This window comes from Leiobunum rupestre, chromosome 11 (genome assembly GCF_980474605.1).
Source record: "Leiobunum rupestre chromosome 11, qqLeiRupe1.1.hap1, whole genome shotgun sequence".
In the NCBI taxonomy this organism is placed as follows: domain Eukaryota; kingdom Metazoa; phylum Arthropoda; class Arachnida; order Opiliones; family Sclerosomatidae; genus Leiobunum; species Leiobunum rupestre.
This window is the reverse complement of record NC_143394.1, coordinates 23,312,009-23,328,459: the sequence shown is the minus strand read 5'-3', so window position 1 is coordinate 23,328,459 and position 16,451 is coordinate 23,312,009. Positions and strand designations below refer to the sequence as shown.

General features: G+C 34.6%; 1 protein-coding gene across 2 annotated transcripts in view; it reads right to left on the bottom strand.

Annotated features, from left to right (window-relative positions):
• DAT (Sodium-dependent dopamine transporter) overlaps positions 1 to 15,145 on the bottom strand; it is a 41,422-nt gene extending 26,277 nt beyond the window's left edge. The window contains exons 1-3 of one of the 2 annotated variants that reach the window (XM_090163247.1): positions 739 to 850; positions 626 to 673; positions 110 to 244 (exon numbers count right to left, since the gene is read on the bottom strand). In XM_090163247.1, the coding sequence (XP_090019373.1) occupies positions 110 to 218 (109 nt within the window). In that variant the 5' untranslated portion in view covers positions 219 to 244; positions 626 to 673; positions 739 to 850. Of the gene's footprint in view, positions 1 to 109; positions 245 to 625; positions 674 to 738; positions 851 to 14,387 lie in introns of those variants that run through there. The other variant, XM_090163246.1, reaches the window with a different exon arrangement.
• Positions 15,146 to 16,451: the final 1,306 nt, after the last annotated feature.

Here is a 16,451-nt window from a genome sequence, read left to right as displayed (position 1 = left end):
CAATACAGTTGAATGTATACACCAGGGAACACTAATAAACACAACCGTTAAAAGCGACCAAGTTTCCTTAACTGTAAGAAAACGTTTAAGTTTTACAAATATGTGTTACCTTTTAAGAGAGGAACGAGCCTGCCCCAACACGTAATAGCCCCTTTTCGGTGATATTGGCCCAACGCAAGTTCCATATAAAATAAAGGTATGCCACCAACAGCCAACATGATGACGTAGGGAACAAGAAAAGCACCTGAAAAAGAATCAATTATATTTTAACTCTCACACGTACTGTACCATTGAGTAATCTGTGTGGGAATTTAATATTAAGAAAAGGAATATAAAATTTTAAATATTTCTACTTAAAATCGGTTTTACAAATAATTATAGCTTATTCCTATATTTTTAACCGATTAAGACAATTTGGAGTTGAATTGAGACCTAGTTGAATTACTTAATTTTCCCGATGAAGTGTACGGAATAGTGACGATAGTTCTAATATATCTCAGCTAACTCAAAATTATAGTTATGAAACATAAAATGACATAAATAATAATTAATAATGATGTAAAATTTTTCAGCTACAAGAGAAGCAAATAAAATATACATGTAGGTATTTTCTTTACACCTTTACCATTTCTGTTTCCAGAGCTACTTTCGTTTCTTCACCAAAATTCAATCCCTTCAAGATTAAAACACTATATGAAAATTCGGAAAAATTGTGAATATGAATTTGTTTTTACTAACATTTACATCAGTGACTACTTTTCTTCGAACAGTAGTAACAAACTTTCTCTCTCATTCCGTATGCATTCACCTAGTCATGTCACCATGGGTCGGCAAGCCTAATAACAATTTGTACACTTTTTCTTTGCTTTTAAAACTAAAATTGGCAGAAAAATTAGGGTTAAATATTAATAAATTAAATTTTAAAAAGAAATTGAAGCAGAGCCCCAACAAATATCCGGGGTTCAAAAATGTAAATAATTTACCTGATTTTTAAGGGATTACCTTAAAACACTTTATGGAGTGCAATGCGATAACTTGGATAGTACCGATTGAGCTCTCGTATTTTGGTCCTACTTCATTATGTATTGAATATTTAATATTCCACATTTATATATTAAAATACATTATGACGGCGGTCTAAGACATGATAGCTCATTTCTGAGTTCACTATTCGATTTCTCGCCTTTCACTTTATGAGGTGGAATACTTTCATAAAAAGCGGGTACGTTATTAAAATTTTTGTCTGGGGCCTAGATTCTTTGTATAGGCTCTTCAAAATCTGTTAAAAATTTCATTTGCAAATATTTTAACCTGAAAATCTACCAATCTATCTTTTATAAGCATAGAAACAAGTGTGCGAAATCTTATTATGAGCAGCTAACCATGGTTACATGAATAGGTGAATCCAAATAATATAACCCCCTGACCTTCTGGAACAGGAAAAACCCGTCTTTTCTTGTGTGTCTGTTGCAAGAGTTATGAGAGGGATTGGGACGCCGCCGGAAGTGTTGTCAGATGGGTGGTTTCCCGCCAAAATGAAGAAGGGGGGAATATATTAAAATTTTTATTAAATATAATCCGAACTCTCTAAATACGTGTGACGAAGTAATAATATTAATTTGTCGACTGCACATAAGTAATTAATAAGAGTTCAGTTTAGAATGTACCAAAAGCAGGGGTTTTTACTTTTGAAAAATCCACATTTTCGTTAGTAAAATATAAGTGTGAGCCTGCTGGGTCATGGAGGCTATTGAAGCCGTGCATGGCTAGAAGTAATAAATAAGTGTGACAAAGTTATAAACAATTATCGGTTTGGAATGGGGGGACGCGTAGTTGCGCAAGACACTTATTGAAGCCGTGTATGGCTAGAAGTAATTAATACGTGTGGCAAGTTAAAACCACGTGTAGTTGGGTTGACGCGTAATCGAAGCCGTGTATGGCCAGAAATAACAAATAAGTGTGACGAAGTAATAAATAAGTGCATGGGGGGAAGAGGGGATTATATTACAATTTTTATTACATATAATCCAAACTATCGTAAAAAAAGTGTGACGAAGTAATAATGTATGTTGACTGCACAAGCCGTGTATTTCTAGAAGTAATAAATAAGTGTGGAGGTTAGCATGTACCAAAAGCAGGGGTTTTTACTTTTGACAGAATCCACATTTTCTTTAGATGACCATGCTGTGTCGGACCGCCTGCGGGGTCATGGAGGTTATGCCGTATATGGCCAGAAGTAATAAATAAGTGTGATGAAGTAATAATATACAATTCTACAACGAAAGTGCCAAGGGGGGATTATTCCTCGTTTCGGTTTGTCTCTCCGTCAGAAAATCGAGAGCTCCTCTAGTCGCAGTTGCGTGTGACGTAGTTGGATCCCTTCTTCGGAGCGCCTACGATCTAGACACAATAATGAGGCGTCTTACAATCTCAAAACCATGTATAAACTATGTCTGTCATTTTAAAAACTTCAATCGTTTTTATAAGAATTTAGGACTATAAAGGAACTTATGGCACACCGTTCAGGACAAAATTCAACCAAAAATATTTGTATATTTTTTGTAAATATAAAGGCGTTTTTGAAATATAAATTACTTTTCAAAATATAAGGCGAATTCGTCTAAGACATTCGAGGCCAGTTTAAGAAATGTACTACCTACCTGGAATGTACAAATGCACTATAGTAACCTCACAGGCAGTGGCGTAGACAAGGGGGATTTCCGTGTCACCGCCCCCATTAGGCCTACGTTTGACTGTACTAAATTGTCACCCCTCCTTGACCCCCTTTGACGGATTTCTGACTACGCCACTGCTTACAGCCTACAAGGAAAGTTTTTTATGTTTATTTCCTGCAACTATGTATTAGGAGACAGCAAATAAACCAAAACTTTCTCCTACAATGCAGGAAAAATGGAGTACACCCTAAATCATTTCTCCTAAGCATACCAATGGAAAAAAGGCAAAACCAGAGACCCTATATTTTAAAAACACCTTTATATTTTAAAAGCGTCTTTATATTTTAAAAACGACTTTATATTTTAAAAACAGCTTTAAGTAGAAGGAAAGTGAGGTCGACACATCGATCCCGGGGTCGGGGTGAAATGAGGGTAAAATCGTCGAAAAGTCAATGTATTTATGATATTTCTCGCGACGATTCGTTTTCTCATATCAACATATTGTGTTCAGGCCAACTTGTTCATTTATCTCCGCTTATCTTGAAAGACACTTGAACGTATATCTTATCGCGTTTTATCGTACGGAATAAGTTGAAATGATGTAAAAAGTGATAACCTAGGCGGCGCGCGCGCGGATTACCCGGGGGACGCGGTTAATTTGAATTTAAGGGTGTTTTGACGTCATGGAATATTCGTTGTTAAAGTAGAATGTAAAATTTTTTTAACTTCATTTTAATATCATTGTAGTACGCTTGGCACTTGAACTTATCTCACGAGTATTTCACTGGGTGAGAGATAACGCGCGCGTGCGTGGATTACCCGGGAGGCGCGGAGCACGCGTGCGCGGTTAATTTGAATTTAAAACACGGATTTGAGTGTTTTGACGACATGGAATATTCGTTGTTAAAATGACGTAGAATGGAAATATTTTTAAACTTCATTTTAATATTATTAGCACGTAAGTTTTAAATTTGATTATCATATTTTTATACCTATATTTACATATTGAAATTGGTACGCATACATGTTTCCATTTAATATTGGGATATTTATAGTAATAAATACATAGAAAAATACTATAAAAGTTCAAAACGTATAAAAAGTCCTTCAAAGTACTTTAAAAGGATTTTATTTACGAACTAAATCCATATTTTTTTTTCAAACTTAGAAGTTAGTTTGTATGAAATACTTACTAATACCTGAAAAATGGACTTTAGAGTGGATAATTAAGTATTTTTTCAATCCTTATACCTATATTTACATATTGGAATTGTTACAAAAGGTTCTTTTAAACGTAACTTAGTACATTAATTTATTTTGGAAGTTCAAAACGTATTAAGAGCCCTTCAGAGTACTATAAAAGGATTTCATTTACAAACTAAATTAATATTTTCTTCAAACTTTCAATTCGTTATAATTTGAATTTAAATGAAAACATCATGGATTATAGGTGCGTAATCTACTATTAGACCGAACGGATTAAAAAATACTTAAAGTAAGTGGTTTTACTGATAAACTCTAAAGGAATTTAACTTTAAAAGGTATCTTAGATTATTGTTTTTAATTTTATTCAAGTTCAAAACGTATAAAGAGTCCTTCAAAGTACTTTAAAAGGATTTTATTTACGAACTAAATCCATATTTTAGAAGTTAGTTTGTATGAAATACTTACTAATACCTGAAAAATGGACTTTAAAGTTGATAAGATTTGTAAATATCATTTGAAACTAATAATTTTCACGCTTTATTTAAGTCAAGCAATTACATTTTTAAAAATGAAAGAAGTTAAACAATATAAAAATTTGTAAATATTGTAAATATTTTTAGGTAATAAAGAAATGTTTTAATTAAAATATCTTTCATTTTCTACTACATTTTTAAAAATGAAAGAAGTTTAACAATATAATTATTCTAATATAATTTCAAATTCAGGTATTATTTTAAGTACAAATGCATAATTTATTGAAACAATTCTTATTTAAATACTTTTATTTAATTAATTTGTGTATCTGAAATGTATTTATTGAAAAATAAGTGGGTTTTACTATTTATCACGGTTATTTTTATATATATATATATATATATATATATATATATATATATATATATATTGGAATTGTTACAAAAGGTTCTTTTAAACGTAACTTAGTAGATTAATTTATTTTAGAAGTTCAAAACGTTCAAAACGTATAAAGAGTCCTTCAAAGTACTTTAAAAGGATTTTATTTAAGAACTAAATCCATATTTTTTTTTCAAACTTAGAAGTTAGTTTGTATGAAATACTTACTAATACCTGAAAAATGGACTTTAGAGTGGATAATCCTTATACCTATATTTACATATTGGAATTGTTACAAAAGGTTCTTTTAAACGTAACTTAGTACATTAATTTATTTTGGAAGTTCAAAACGTATTAAGAGCCCTTCAGAGTACTAAAGGATTTCATTTACAAACTAAATTAATATTTTCTTCAAACTTTCAATTCGTTATAATTTGAATTTAAATGAAAACATCATGGATTATAGGTGCGTAATCTACTATTAGACCGAACGGATTAAAAAAAATACTTAAAGTAAGTGGTTTTACTGATAAACTCTAAAGGAATTTGGGAATTTTCTAGAATAGCAAAGTAAAACTAAAACGTAAACCAAGTTTAAAACGAAACTAATAACTGGGAGAAAGGTTGAAGTAAGTAATTTTTTGATTTTTCGTTTTTTAATTTTTGAGTTCCCTATATTATAATAAACTAAATTAAATATAATTTTTGAAAATTTTTGATAAAAGATCTGCTCCTTCGTGTTTTACATATATTTAAAAACTCGAGATTTTAATGAATTGTTTTCAAAGCATGAAAAATATAGCAGATACTTTGAATTTTAATTGTAGTTAGTAGTTACTTAAAAGTCGCTAGCTGACTTGGAGCTGGTGTAGTAAAATTTTAAAAATGTGTATTTTAAATTTTGTTTGTAAAAGTTTTTTTTGAAAAAGTTTAGTATTATAGTTTAAATTTCACTTTCCTTCTACTGCTTTATATTTAAAAAAATACCCCCATATTTACAAAAAAATCTCTATTTTTTTATTGAGTTTTGTCCTGAACAGCGTGCCATAGGAACTCTTATTTATTTACATCTAAATAATCCAAAGTCATATTTTTATAAAAACACTTTAATATAGACTAAATCCAAAAATAGTTCTCAAGTACAGCAATATTTATCACACAGGCATGTAAAATGATAAAACACCTTTCAATTAAATTATTAATACTAGTTAAGTGACACCTTTCGATATATTAACACTTTTAATATTTTATACATTCAGTAACTATATAACGTAATGTGATGCCTTTAGATACAGTTGTTAACAATAGCAGTAATTAATCAAATTATAGATTTTTACTTTTAAGTATTTTAAAGTATATTAATTATACATATTCAAAATTTACATAAACAATCAACTAGAGCTTTAATTACCAATTTTATAATATATAGCACCTTAAATTTAAAATTTTAACATTAGCAGAAATCTATACATTCCTGTTACTTTAGTAAATTTTAAATTTGCACATATTTAAACTTTAAATAACACGCTACTAATACTTTATCACTTTCTTTATACTATATTTCATTTCTTGTTATTTTTTGAAGGAATGGCAGTGGGTATTCAGAGCCTCTTTGTATTGGGTTCATCAATTCTACTCTCGGATCTCTTGGATAATCTTCTTCGTAGAAATGTTCTGAGCAAATTCTTGCATATTTCACATTTATTTTGTCTTGGGAACGTCCGCGAGCGGTTATCCATTTTTGCCTTATAGTTATTTGAGATGGGAATCGATGGTATGACAAATTCTTCTTTCGGGTGCCAATTAAGGACTTATTGCACCCGAGAACCGAGCATTTTAAACCGTGCATTACTGTATTATGTTGAGTTCATGACAACTTGACAAGCCTTTATTAACAAAATTCAAAATAACCGCCTTTAAAATATTAAAAGTTAAGCCTCGGCTATAAAATTCATGGTTTAAAATAGTCAAAAATACTATTATTATATAACTATACCATTTAACACTAGTAAAAATGTAATACTATAATGGATCTAATTTATGGGTAAACGATTAATGCTTAACTGAATTTTAATCCACAAAGGAATTTTATAAAAAGGCAAACGCGGCCTGCCAGCCGAAGAGGAATGTTTACCGTCAGCTCTCCCGCTCGGCTGTCTTCCCACCGCGGAGTTTCTGAGGTACGCGACGCCTGTTTATTTTCGTTGTAGATCGTTCGCTGGGATCCAGCTACGTCATACACCAGGAAAACACCGTGTTTTCCCCCCGTTTTCTTCTCAGCAGATATCTCTATTCCCGACCCCGCGTTATAAGCTAACCTTATAATACACAGTATTTTTACCAACCTTGCGAAAGTACGACTTAATAGCCCCGAAGTCAGAACCAAAAAGAAAACTGGCAGAGCGTTGCTTAGAGAAAGAAAGAAGATTAAAGCTAGAGAAAGGTACACTGCCAAAAAATTCGATCCTGAATTCCGGAAAAGAGAAAACCTTAGGCAACGCCAGGCTTGCGCAGCGAAAAGGCGGAGGCGTCTAGATTTTACTTCGGGGCCAGATGCATTTAATGCTCAGTCAGAAGAATCTACTTCGGGCAGGGCCGTGCTTAGGGGGTGGCGAGCCGGGCGGTCGCCCAGGGCCGCTAAAATTTTCCCATGGGGATGTATACACTCAGTTTCGCCCATGCATTTCGCCCGGGGCCGCGAGACCTCTAAGCACGGCTCTGACTTTGGGGTCAGTTGCATTTAGTTCAGGGGGACCAGTTGAATTTGAAAAACGCATACAAGTTCCAATGCCGTGTATGGGCAGAAGTTATAGATAAGTTTGTCACTTACTTATCGAAGCCACGTATGGCCAGAAGTAATAAATAAGTGTGGCACTTACTTATTGAAGCTGCTTAAAGGGAGTATTACATTTTCAGGAATTTGGGGCAATACATATAATTCCCTCCCCTCATTTATCTAACCACGTCTTATAAGTAGTGTGAAATACAGTGGTTTTTGAGGAATTATCCCACTAAAAGTATCCACGCTTTGACAGTGCTTTAATTTTTCATATCTACTAGAACGCCTTTCGTGAATCTAAAACCACGTACCTCATTATTAAGAAATTATATTTGAATAAATATCCAAACTATAATGAAAATTATTAATTTATAGCTTGGATATTGTTGTTTAAATGTTAATTAAGGGTGCATTTAAAAAAATAAACACTAAATATAAAACAATCGGGGTGGGCACGCTTCCTCTAATAGAAGAATTGGGTGTTTCTACTATCGTTCTAGACTAGCGCCATGAGCGAGAAAATAGAGAAGCTATGGCGCATCCTACTCCCTGTATATGGAATACGGACACGAAATAATATTATCGCCTTCTTTCCAAACTTGTTTTTTCCACGATATTACGACAAAATAAATTCCAATCCTTTATTCATATTTGCGAACCGGAATATTCGTTTTAAGATGTTTCTCAGTACGTACGTCACTGAATTAGCGATGCCTACTTCATTCTTGCGCTTATTTGAATAAGCCGTAATGAATAATCAATATGTGGAAGCCAGGGAAAAAACAAATGAAAAAATTAAGTTGGAATCCCAGCTACAGTATAATTAAATTAAGTTTTGCTTCTGATGGAAAGTGGAACGGAGATCCGCTTTGAAATTACGGAGCAACAAAAGGCCTCCAGCCCAAAATTATCTTCTACAGGCAGCATCTCGTAAGACTACTTCTATTTATCTAATTAAGAGACCTAATATTTATGTCGTTATAGCCATAATTATAACCACTCGTTTACTCCAATACATTTAATCTTTCTTCGTTCAATTAGAAATGAAATTTGGCAAAGTAACATACTGTCGTCTAGGAAATGTTAAAGTCAGTGCACTCTGTATGACTTCATTTAATTTGGGACATTTTCTAAAGACAAAAATTATTCACATTTATGACCCGAAATTTAAGAGAGAGGCATTTCCCTTCACTGTGTCCGCCATACTTCACTATCAAGTTGTGATTTTAGCTATTCCTAAAGTCACGCTACAGGAGTGGGCTAGAGTAGGTTTTCCATTTGGAGTATGAAGAGGGGAAGGTTTCGCCAGTTTTTAAATACGTAGATATGACTCATAGATGGTTAAAGACTTAAACCAACTATTGTATACAGTGAAATCTCAAAATATCATTGCTGGTGTAAATATTACTCTCATAATATGGCAATATTTATAAAAAATATTATCTTAACAAATATATCGATTTAACAGGAAATAGTATTTTTCTTGCAAAGGAAATATAACGATCTAACCAACCGAGGATTTTGAACCAAGAAAAGTATCTAATTTTAAACCTCCTAATTTATGATTAATAGTAGGAGCAAGAAATAACGTAGAAAACCCGTTTAAGTATTTCATCTCAGGATTTACAAGGTTAAAATAACAACGCGCTTTTAAAATCAGAATGACAAGCATGGGCATTCCATAATAAAGTAGTCGAAATTTATCATTAATAAATCAGTAGAGCTTCATTAGCTAGTCTTCAGATGGCGTTATTTGTCTTCTGGTTTTCTATTGGTACTATTTTTAAATAAGAGCACCACAGAGCAATGATTTGGAATCGTTTATTTGAACTACTTCAAATGGTTGAATAATCTAAAATTGGGGAAATATGATTTCAAAGGTCCAAAACGTAATTTTCTATTTGCACAATGTTTTAAGTTTTTCAATGAATCAATATATAGTTAAACTTCCAACTGCTAACCAGAAATATTAAAACCAATATATATTGCGGTTATTAGACCCCAACAAACCTAACCAAAGCTATCCTAAGCCACCGTAACCTAATCACATAAATATTAACGGTTTTAATACATCTAAGCTTAACCTAAGTTTACCTAACCTAAAGCAATATAACCAGACCTGATCTAACATAAGCTAACGTAATCTAACGTACCCGAACAAAACCTAATTTATTATTAGGCCGGTATTTAACATAAAATGCAAGCAGCTGGAAAAAAAACGTTAAAAATTAGAAGATAAAGAAATTTTAAATTCACTTTAAAACAACTTGGTATTCACAAATAAAGCTACAAATTTTAGCATTAAATAGATGTCCGACACCAGAATACATATAATTTCCCCAATATTTTAAAAACATTTTGCAGGTTAAAATTACCAGCAACGAAAGAATTACATAACAACATTTTCGAAGCGAAGTACCCTTTCCTTTATGTGTATGTTAAAATGTTCAAAGAGAGGCACGTACACTAGCCCCATAAACATAAATTGAGCGGAGAAATCTGATATTAAGGTGTAGCCCGCGAGGCCAGCCGATCGGACCCAAAAGTCGGAGCTAGACTTGCCAGTTGTTCGGGTTTAACCCGACACAGCGTTAAGCCTAACACTTGCGTCTATGTCGGTCGGTTCGGGTTTGATATAACCCAACCGAAACCCGGTGGCACATCTAGTTGGAGAACAAGATAACGAGGCCCGCAAGGGCCACAGATCGGACGTGGAAATAGGATCCAAAAATACGAGCCAAAAAGCAACACCTGAAGAAATAGTCATCAAAATGGGCACCGTAAGTTAAAGGCATTGCATAACCAACACCTAGCTAAAACAAATGGCCGCCGTAAATAATGTGCTGATAAAGTATGGAACATTGTCGCCAAAATGCTAGATGGTTCTGTTGAAAATTTCTAGGTCGGAGAAGAAATGTTGGGGGTAGATGGCGCTTGTATCTTAAAATGGATTTGGTTTCAAATTAAAATATGCCAATAATGTGGGGTCCCACGATATGGCTTAATAGATTTTAAGTCGAAAGGCGTCTAGGAGCACCAAAATAATCAACTGAGCAGCTTGTAGGGCTCAGATCACTCAAATTCTAATGTTCTATCAAGGGCCCGTTATGTTCTATCTATTGACATATCATTGACCCTTCTAGACCATTTCGTTGTAGAGTTATATAAAATTCGACGGCAGTGGCCTAGGCTACACTGTACGTGAAACTAATACATTCAAATCCCTAGGGGTTGTATGTAAAAACTATTTTTGGAAAACTAAAATTTGATCAAACGCGACTTAAGCTCCCAAATAAAAATCACCGCGTTACACTGCATAGGAAAATCAAGCTTTTTAACTGCACTCTTTAACCTTTCATTCTCATTGGCGTGTCTTATATTCGTCGGAAGACTTAAGTTTTAGGTAACCAATGCGACAGATTTGATTTTTTTGTAAATGAAAGAAATGTCTGAAAGATTTAATTGAACATTTTATACGAATAAACATAAGATTTTAACAAGTAAGGTTCTATGATACCTCCGTTTGGCGCGATACATGTTTGGGCACGATGAACCAGGTTTTGAAACGAGCGTCTGATCATATCAGGAGTGACAAGTTCGAAGGCTGCAATGATTCGGTGACGCAAATCTTCGATGAACTCAACGGGCGTCACGTAATCTTGTGCTTTGATGAACCACCACAAGAAAAAGTCCATCGGAGTTAGGTCCGGAGACCTCGCAGGCCATCGAACGTGACCGTTCCTGCCAACCCAACTCTACAACTTTCACATTGAAACGTTTTTACTAGCACCTAGCGGTGAAAAAACTATATTTTACAAAAACCCGAAATTATTTCCGATTTTTCTGAAATTTAGGATTTAAAGCGATCCCACACTAGAAATAATACCCAGAAAATTTCTCTTGCAGTTTCTGAAAAAAATGGACAGTCAGAGCAATTCAAAATACCCTGTATAGAAATTGCTTTGCATGTAGGTCTCAAGTGACATTTGTAAACGCGCATTTTACATTAAATTTGCCGTCGCTTAGGTGTTGGTTTAAGTTCTCGTCCTATGTACGCAAAAATGAAAGTGACGCCACTGGATCGGTACCTCGGTTCACCACCCAAAATTTTCCGCTTACTTCATCTAACGAGGCGAAATGTAAAATGTACACTGCGTAGAGATATGTACTTATTTATAAGTAATATTTTATCGATGTATTATTATTTAGTAAGTCATTATATGGTGTATTTCAATCCGTGATATTTTTTCCCCGAAACGTCTTTTGGAAAATCAATGGAAGCCAGCTTAGGTACATGATTAATGCGAATAACTTTAGCTATATAGTTAGACGAATACCTTTCTCGTCGTAAAAGATATATTATATATTTCTGCTTAAATCTTGCTTCAAAATTGGCCGTAATGCAATAACGTTTCTTGGAATATTTGACTATCAATAATTTCGTCGCATCTATACTTGGAATAGTTATCCGGGTATACAACTGTCTCGATAACGAAAAAAAACCTGTCCCAGAGTATAATATATAATCTTATACTGGGAATTCTTTTGCAATATAGTTTTATTTGAAAAGTCTAATTACGCGGCTAATCCTACGCATTAAATTATATTAATTACTATCTTTTTCTCTTCAGACAATGTTGTCCTCTAATTCACAAAGTCGTCCATTTATTATCTAATCTGTAATCAGTTGATGTTTCTAACAAAAATACAACAAGCTTCTAAATTGCTATTATTAAATAAACAAGATGGCCAAGTCATATTTTACTTTCAGATTCAAAAATTGGAGCAGACTGCGCTAAATATATTTCAAGAAAATGGGTTTTAGAGTTCTTTAAAAATAGTATTAGTAACAGAAATATTTACTTTTTAGACGAAATACGGAAAAATTTAAGCTTCTCAATCATAATAATATCGTTGTTTGGGGTTAGTTTTTGGTGGACCATATCTCTGAAAGCACTATTGCTTAGACAATTTTTACTCAAAGAAAACGCTCCTGAATTTTAGCGAAACGTTTCCAGGGCTGGAGTGACCCATAGGGAGAAAGGTGATTGTTCCCTGTGCCATTATTTGGATCAAAGGGCATCTGTTTACCTCAGTTTTAGATAAAAGCACCACTAAGCTACACCACTTAGCTTTTAGGTTTCCAGTAGTGCCCTCACCTAACAGACAAAAACTGTTATAATTATTCGTATTGGGACTAGTAATCAGTGGCAGATAAACTACCACCCGGTCTCCTAGGCGTGTACTTTAATAGGGCCCCTCTAAGCTTCGTTTAGCCTCGTCAAATGCTCCCCGGGCCCCTAGGCTTCAGCCACTGGTTATACACATATTACGCCCTTTATGAAATAATTCATTACTATTCTTGACTTTTGCTTGTTAGGTGCGGTAGCTTAAAAGGTCGGCATTTCCTATATTAAAATTGAGCGTGTCATTTACTCTCGGCTAATGCATCATTTAATTCTTTTAAAGCTGTAGATTTTGAGTTATCTTAAGTACAGAGATGACGGCTACATATATGATTTTAATTCATACAATTGTCTCGTGATTGGGCTTCGAAAAGTGCATATGTAATGTTCCTATGCTGACCGGTCCGACAATTACGTTATTGTTTCTATGAAATGAAATGGCCCATATAATCAAAGAAAGTGATATAGAAAGCACAGAATACCGCGGAAACAGCTTCACAGTAAAAATATTTTAGTGATATATAATGTTAATGCAATAAATAATATAACGTGATTGGATCGGTTGATTTGTTGGAAGTGTATTAATCCGCTTTACTTCCGCTAATTTAAATCGAAGCGGATAGTTCTATAACAAACCTGCTGGTACGTAGCAAAAGAGGATTAAGTGATGGAGAATATACGATTTAGAACAATGGCTTGGTATTTAATGAAAAAGGTAAATATTTTTTAATTAAAAATTTGAAAAATAAACGAACGCCCTTCCTGCCGAACAGTTTCAGATTATTACTTTAAATATCCACGACTTCATTTCAAAGCAAAGATAGGAAGTACAATTTTATCTGGCCCGCACAGCCTGAGACTCGGGGTTTCGACCCTCCCTCATGTTTCTTCCCAATAACGTAGTAGTTATTTTTAGTAATAACGTCTCTTTTGTGTCCCGGATTTATTGTTTCACCGGGGTTCGGGTTCGCTCTCTACAGCCCTGGGAAGGAGTTCGTGTCATACACTTCATTTCTAAAGGCTTCAGCTCTAATAGTTCGACACCTTGTTTATAAGAGATATCATGTGGCTTCATTGCCTTCAATTCCAATTCTGAGAATTTAAGCACAAAACGCATGAAAAAATTTACATAAGTGAAAAATATAATTAAATCAATGACTTTTCAAACGGTACAGCTTGTTTTGTTCAATTATTAATACTATATTTCCGGTATAACATTCTCATGGTGAAGGACGAACGAATTTCGTAATCAACGGCAGGTACGGGTTCGGTGATTTCTCCCGCCCCTAATGGTCCATTTCTTGGCCATACGGGGTTTGATAAGACTATTTAATGAAATTGGTTTAAAAATAATTTATCATGCACAGAATAGCAATGTCGCTCTCCAAAGTGGTCCACGAAGAATATAGCTTCAGTTAATATTTTTTCATTATAAATAACCTAAATTCCGAGTGTTCAATTTTCACGTTGCCAACTAGACCTGGAATTGCCATTTGACCAACCGTAGTTTTGCATAGTTCATTAACAAGTTTAAAAAAATCCCCTCGCAGATCATTAAATAAAATTTTCTAAATATCTCAAGGACGATATAGTTACGCCATTGACCTTAACCATACACTAGCTAGGTTCTGGACGGACACCAGAAGCTTTTATTATCTGGATGAAATAATTAAAAAACAATCGACTTACCACCACCATTTTTGAAGCAAAGGTAAGGAAACCTCCAGACATTGGCCAAATCGACGGCGAACCCGATGACGGACAGCAAGAAGTCAACTTTCTTATTCCAAGTTTCTCGCTCGCCTTCGGTTACGGCAACTCGTTGTTCGGCATTGACAATCGTCGGGGGTCCTTCCGTGTTGTAGACATTCCTTTTCAGCGTCCCGGTCTCATCTTCTTCGTCCCCGCCTTCCGCGTCACATTCGAATTCTGTATTGTTTTCGCAATTGTTTAACGGCTTCGTCTCTTCCAGCTCGTTCGAGTCGCGCGCCTCATTTGCCGCGAACGCCGACTCTTTATCCCCATTCATCACTTGACAAAATTTCTACGCTATAGAAGGGCGTAAATGACAATCTCGACAGGGTATTGCCAACGCGACCGTAACTCGAGAGGCACCCGATAGTTAAAAAGCGATAAAAATATTATTGAACGACGTCGATCAGCAACGGTGTACACGAAATGGAATCTACTTCTACAATAATATTTCTCATCGAACTAGCTGGCTATTCTATAACGAAATCGAGTGAATAACCACATCAAACGGAGTGTAGATTAAAACCGGTTCTCCACTTTTTTGCGTCCTACATACAGGCCTACGTGGACGTGCTTTTCGATGCTGTCTCTCTCTCTTTCCTATATTTCGGTGGCGTTCACTTTTCACCGCTGCCCGCTCGAGCAGCGCCCCGGACTGTTGCCCCGCTAGAACGTCTCTCGCTAGTTGCGAAGAACATTTTCTCGCGCGCCTCGCTTCTACGACCTCATTCGACAAGTGCCGAAACTTTTTGGGAGTTGAACGCGCCGATGTCATGACTTTGGCCTCACTAGCCCGCTGCCTGCGCTCTACCGCTTTCTGTCGTAACCGTCTTCGCTTCTGTCTTTACTTGAAGTAAACTTCTGATCAGACTATTTGAAAGGTGTAACAACATAAGTGTCTTAATTAATCTTGTCCGCCATTTTATTTAAAAAAAATTCGAGTGAACGAAGATTTCTATTAGATTCGAAATCTATTTGCGTGTTTGTCTGATTGGTTCTGACCCGATAATTGACGCTAGATTTATCCTAAAAGTTTTTTTGGAATACATCATTTGAATGATTTGATATACCTGGATAGACTTGTTGTGGTTCTATAACATAAAATTGAAAACATTTACGAATTGATAGGCACTTCTAAACTATTTTGTTCTGAATAAAACAGTTTTTGTGAAATTTAAAAATAATCTTCTTCGTCGCCTGGCTAAGATGTAAGTGTAATATATTTTGACATCAACAAAATAGAATACATCGATTTTCTTTTACTTAATCTTTGTTGTCGTTAGGCTACGATCAACGACATTTCGAATAAGCAAAAAAGATTACTTGGTAAAAATATTATTTCACATTGAGTAAAAAGCTTATATATCGTTTGACAAAGATCAAAGTGTAAATTTTTTTCGAGTGTTAAACAAATCTCGGCACATCCACAATTAGAATTACACAGATCTAAACGATCCATATGCGCTTGACAGATTAACCTAAGCCTAGCACGACCTATTTTCAACACTGAAAAAGTATTCTATTCCACAATTCTAAAGTATCAACGTCTATTGTAAGTGTGGGTAAAGGACTTTTTGAGAAGGTAGGCAGTTTTTTTTAGCCACTTAAAAGGATTTTGAGGGCGAGGGAGTCTAACGTTATGAAGTCAAATTTGTTTTCATTTCCCAAAATCTGTCGATTATTCCGTTCTTAGTTTCTTATCCAAAAATAGCCACCATATTTCAAGAAGAGTTTCCACCAGAACAATTGTTTCACCACTACGCTATCAGTAACATCGAAAATAGCTATGCAACGGCGTTTTATTTCGCCAGGAATACCAAATTTATCATTTATATCTCATAGCATAGCGTTGACATTCACATATGTAAGTACACAGAAGTATATATTTGCTATGATGTTTCTCACAGAAGGGACCGTGCTAGGAAGTTTCGCCGGCTCTGCATCTAGTGACGCTAGTCATTTTGGGTTATAAATTTACTTGCCCTAGATGTCAATCGGCGT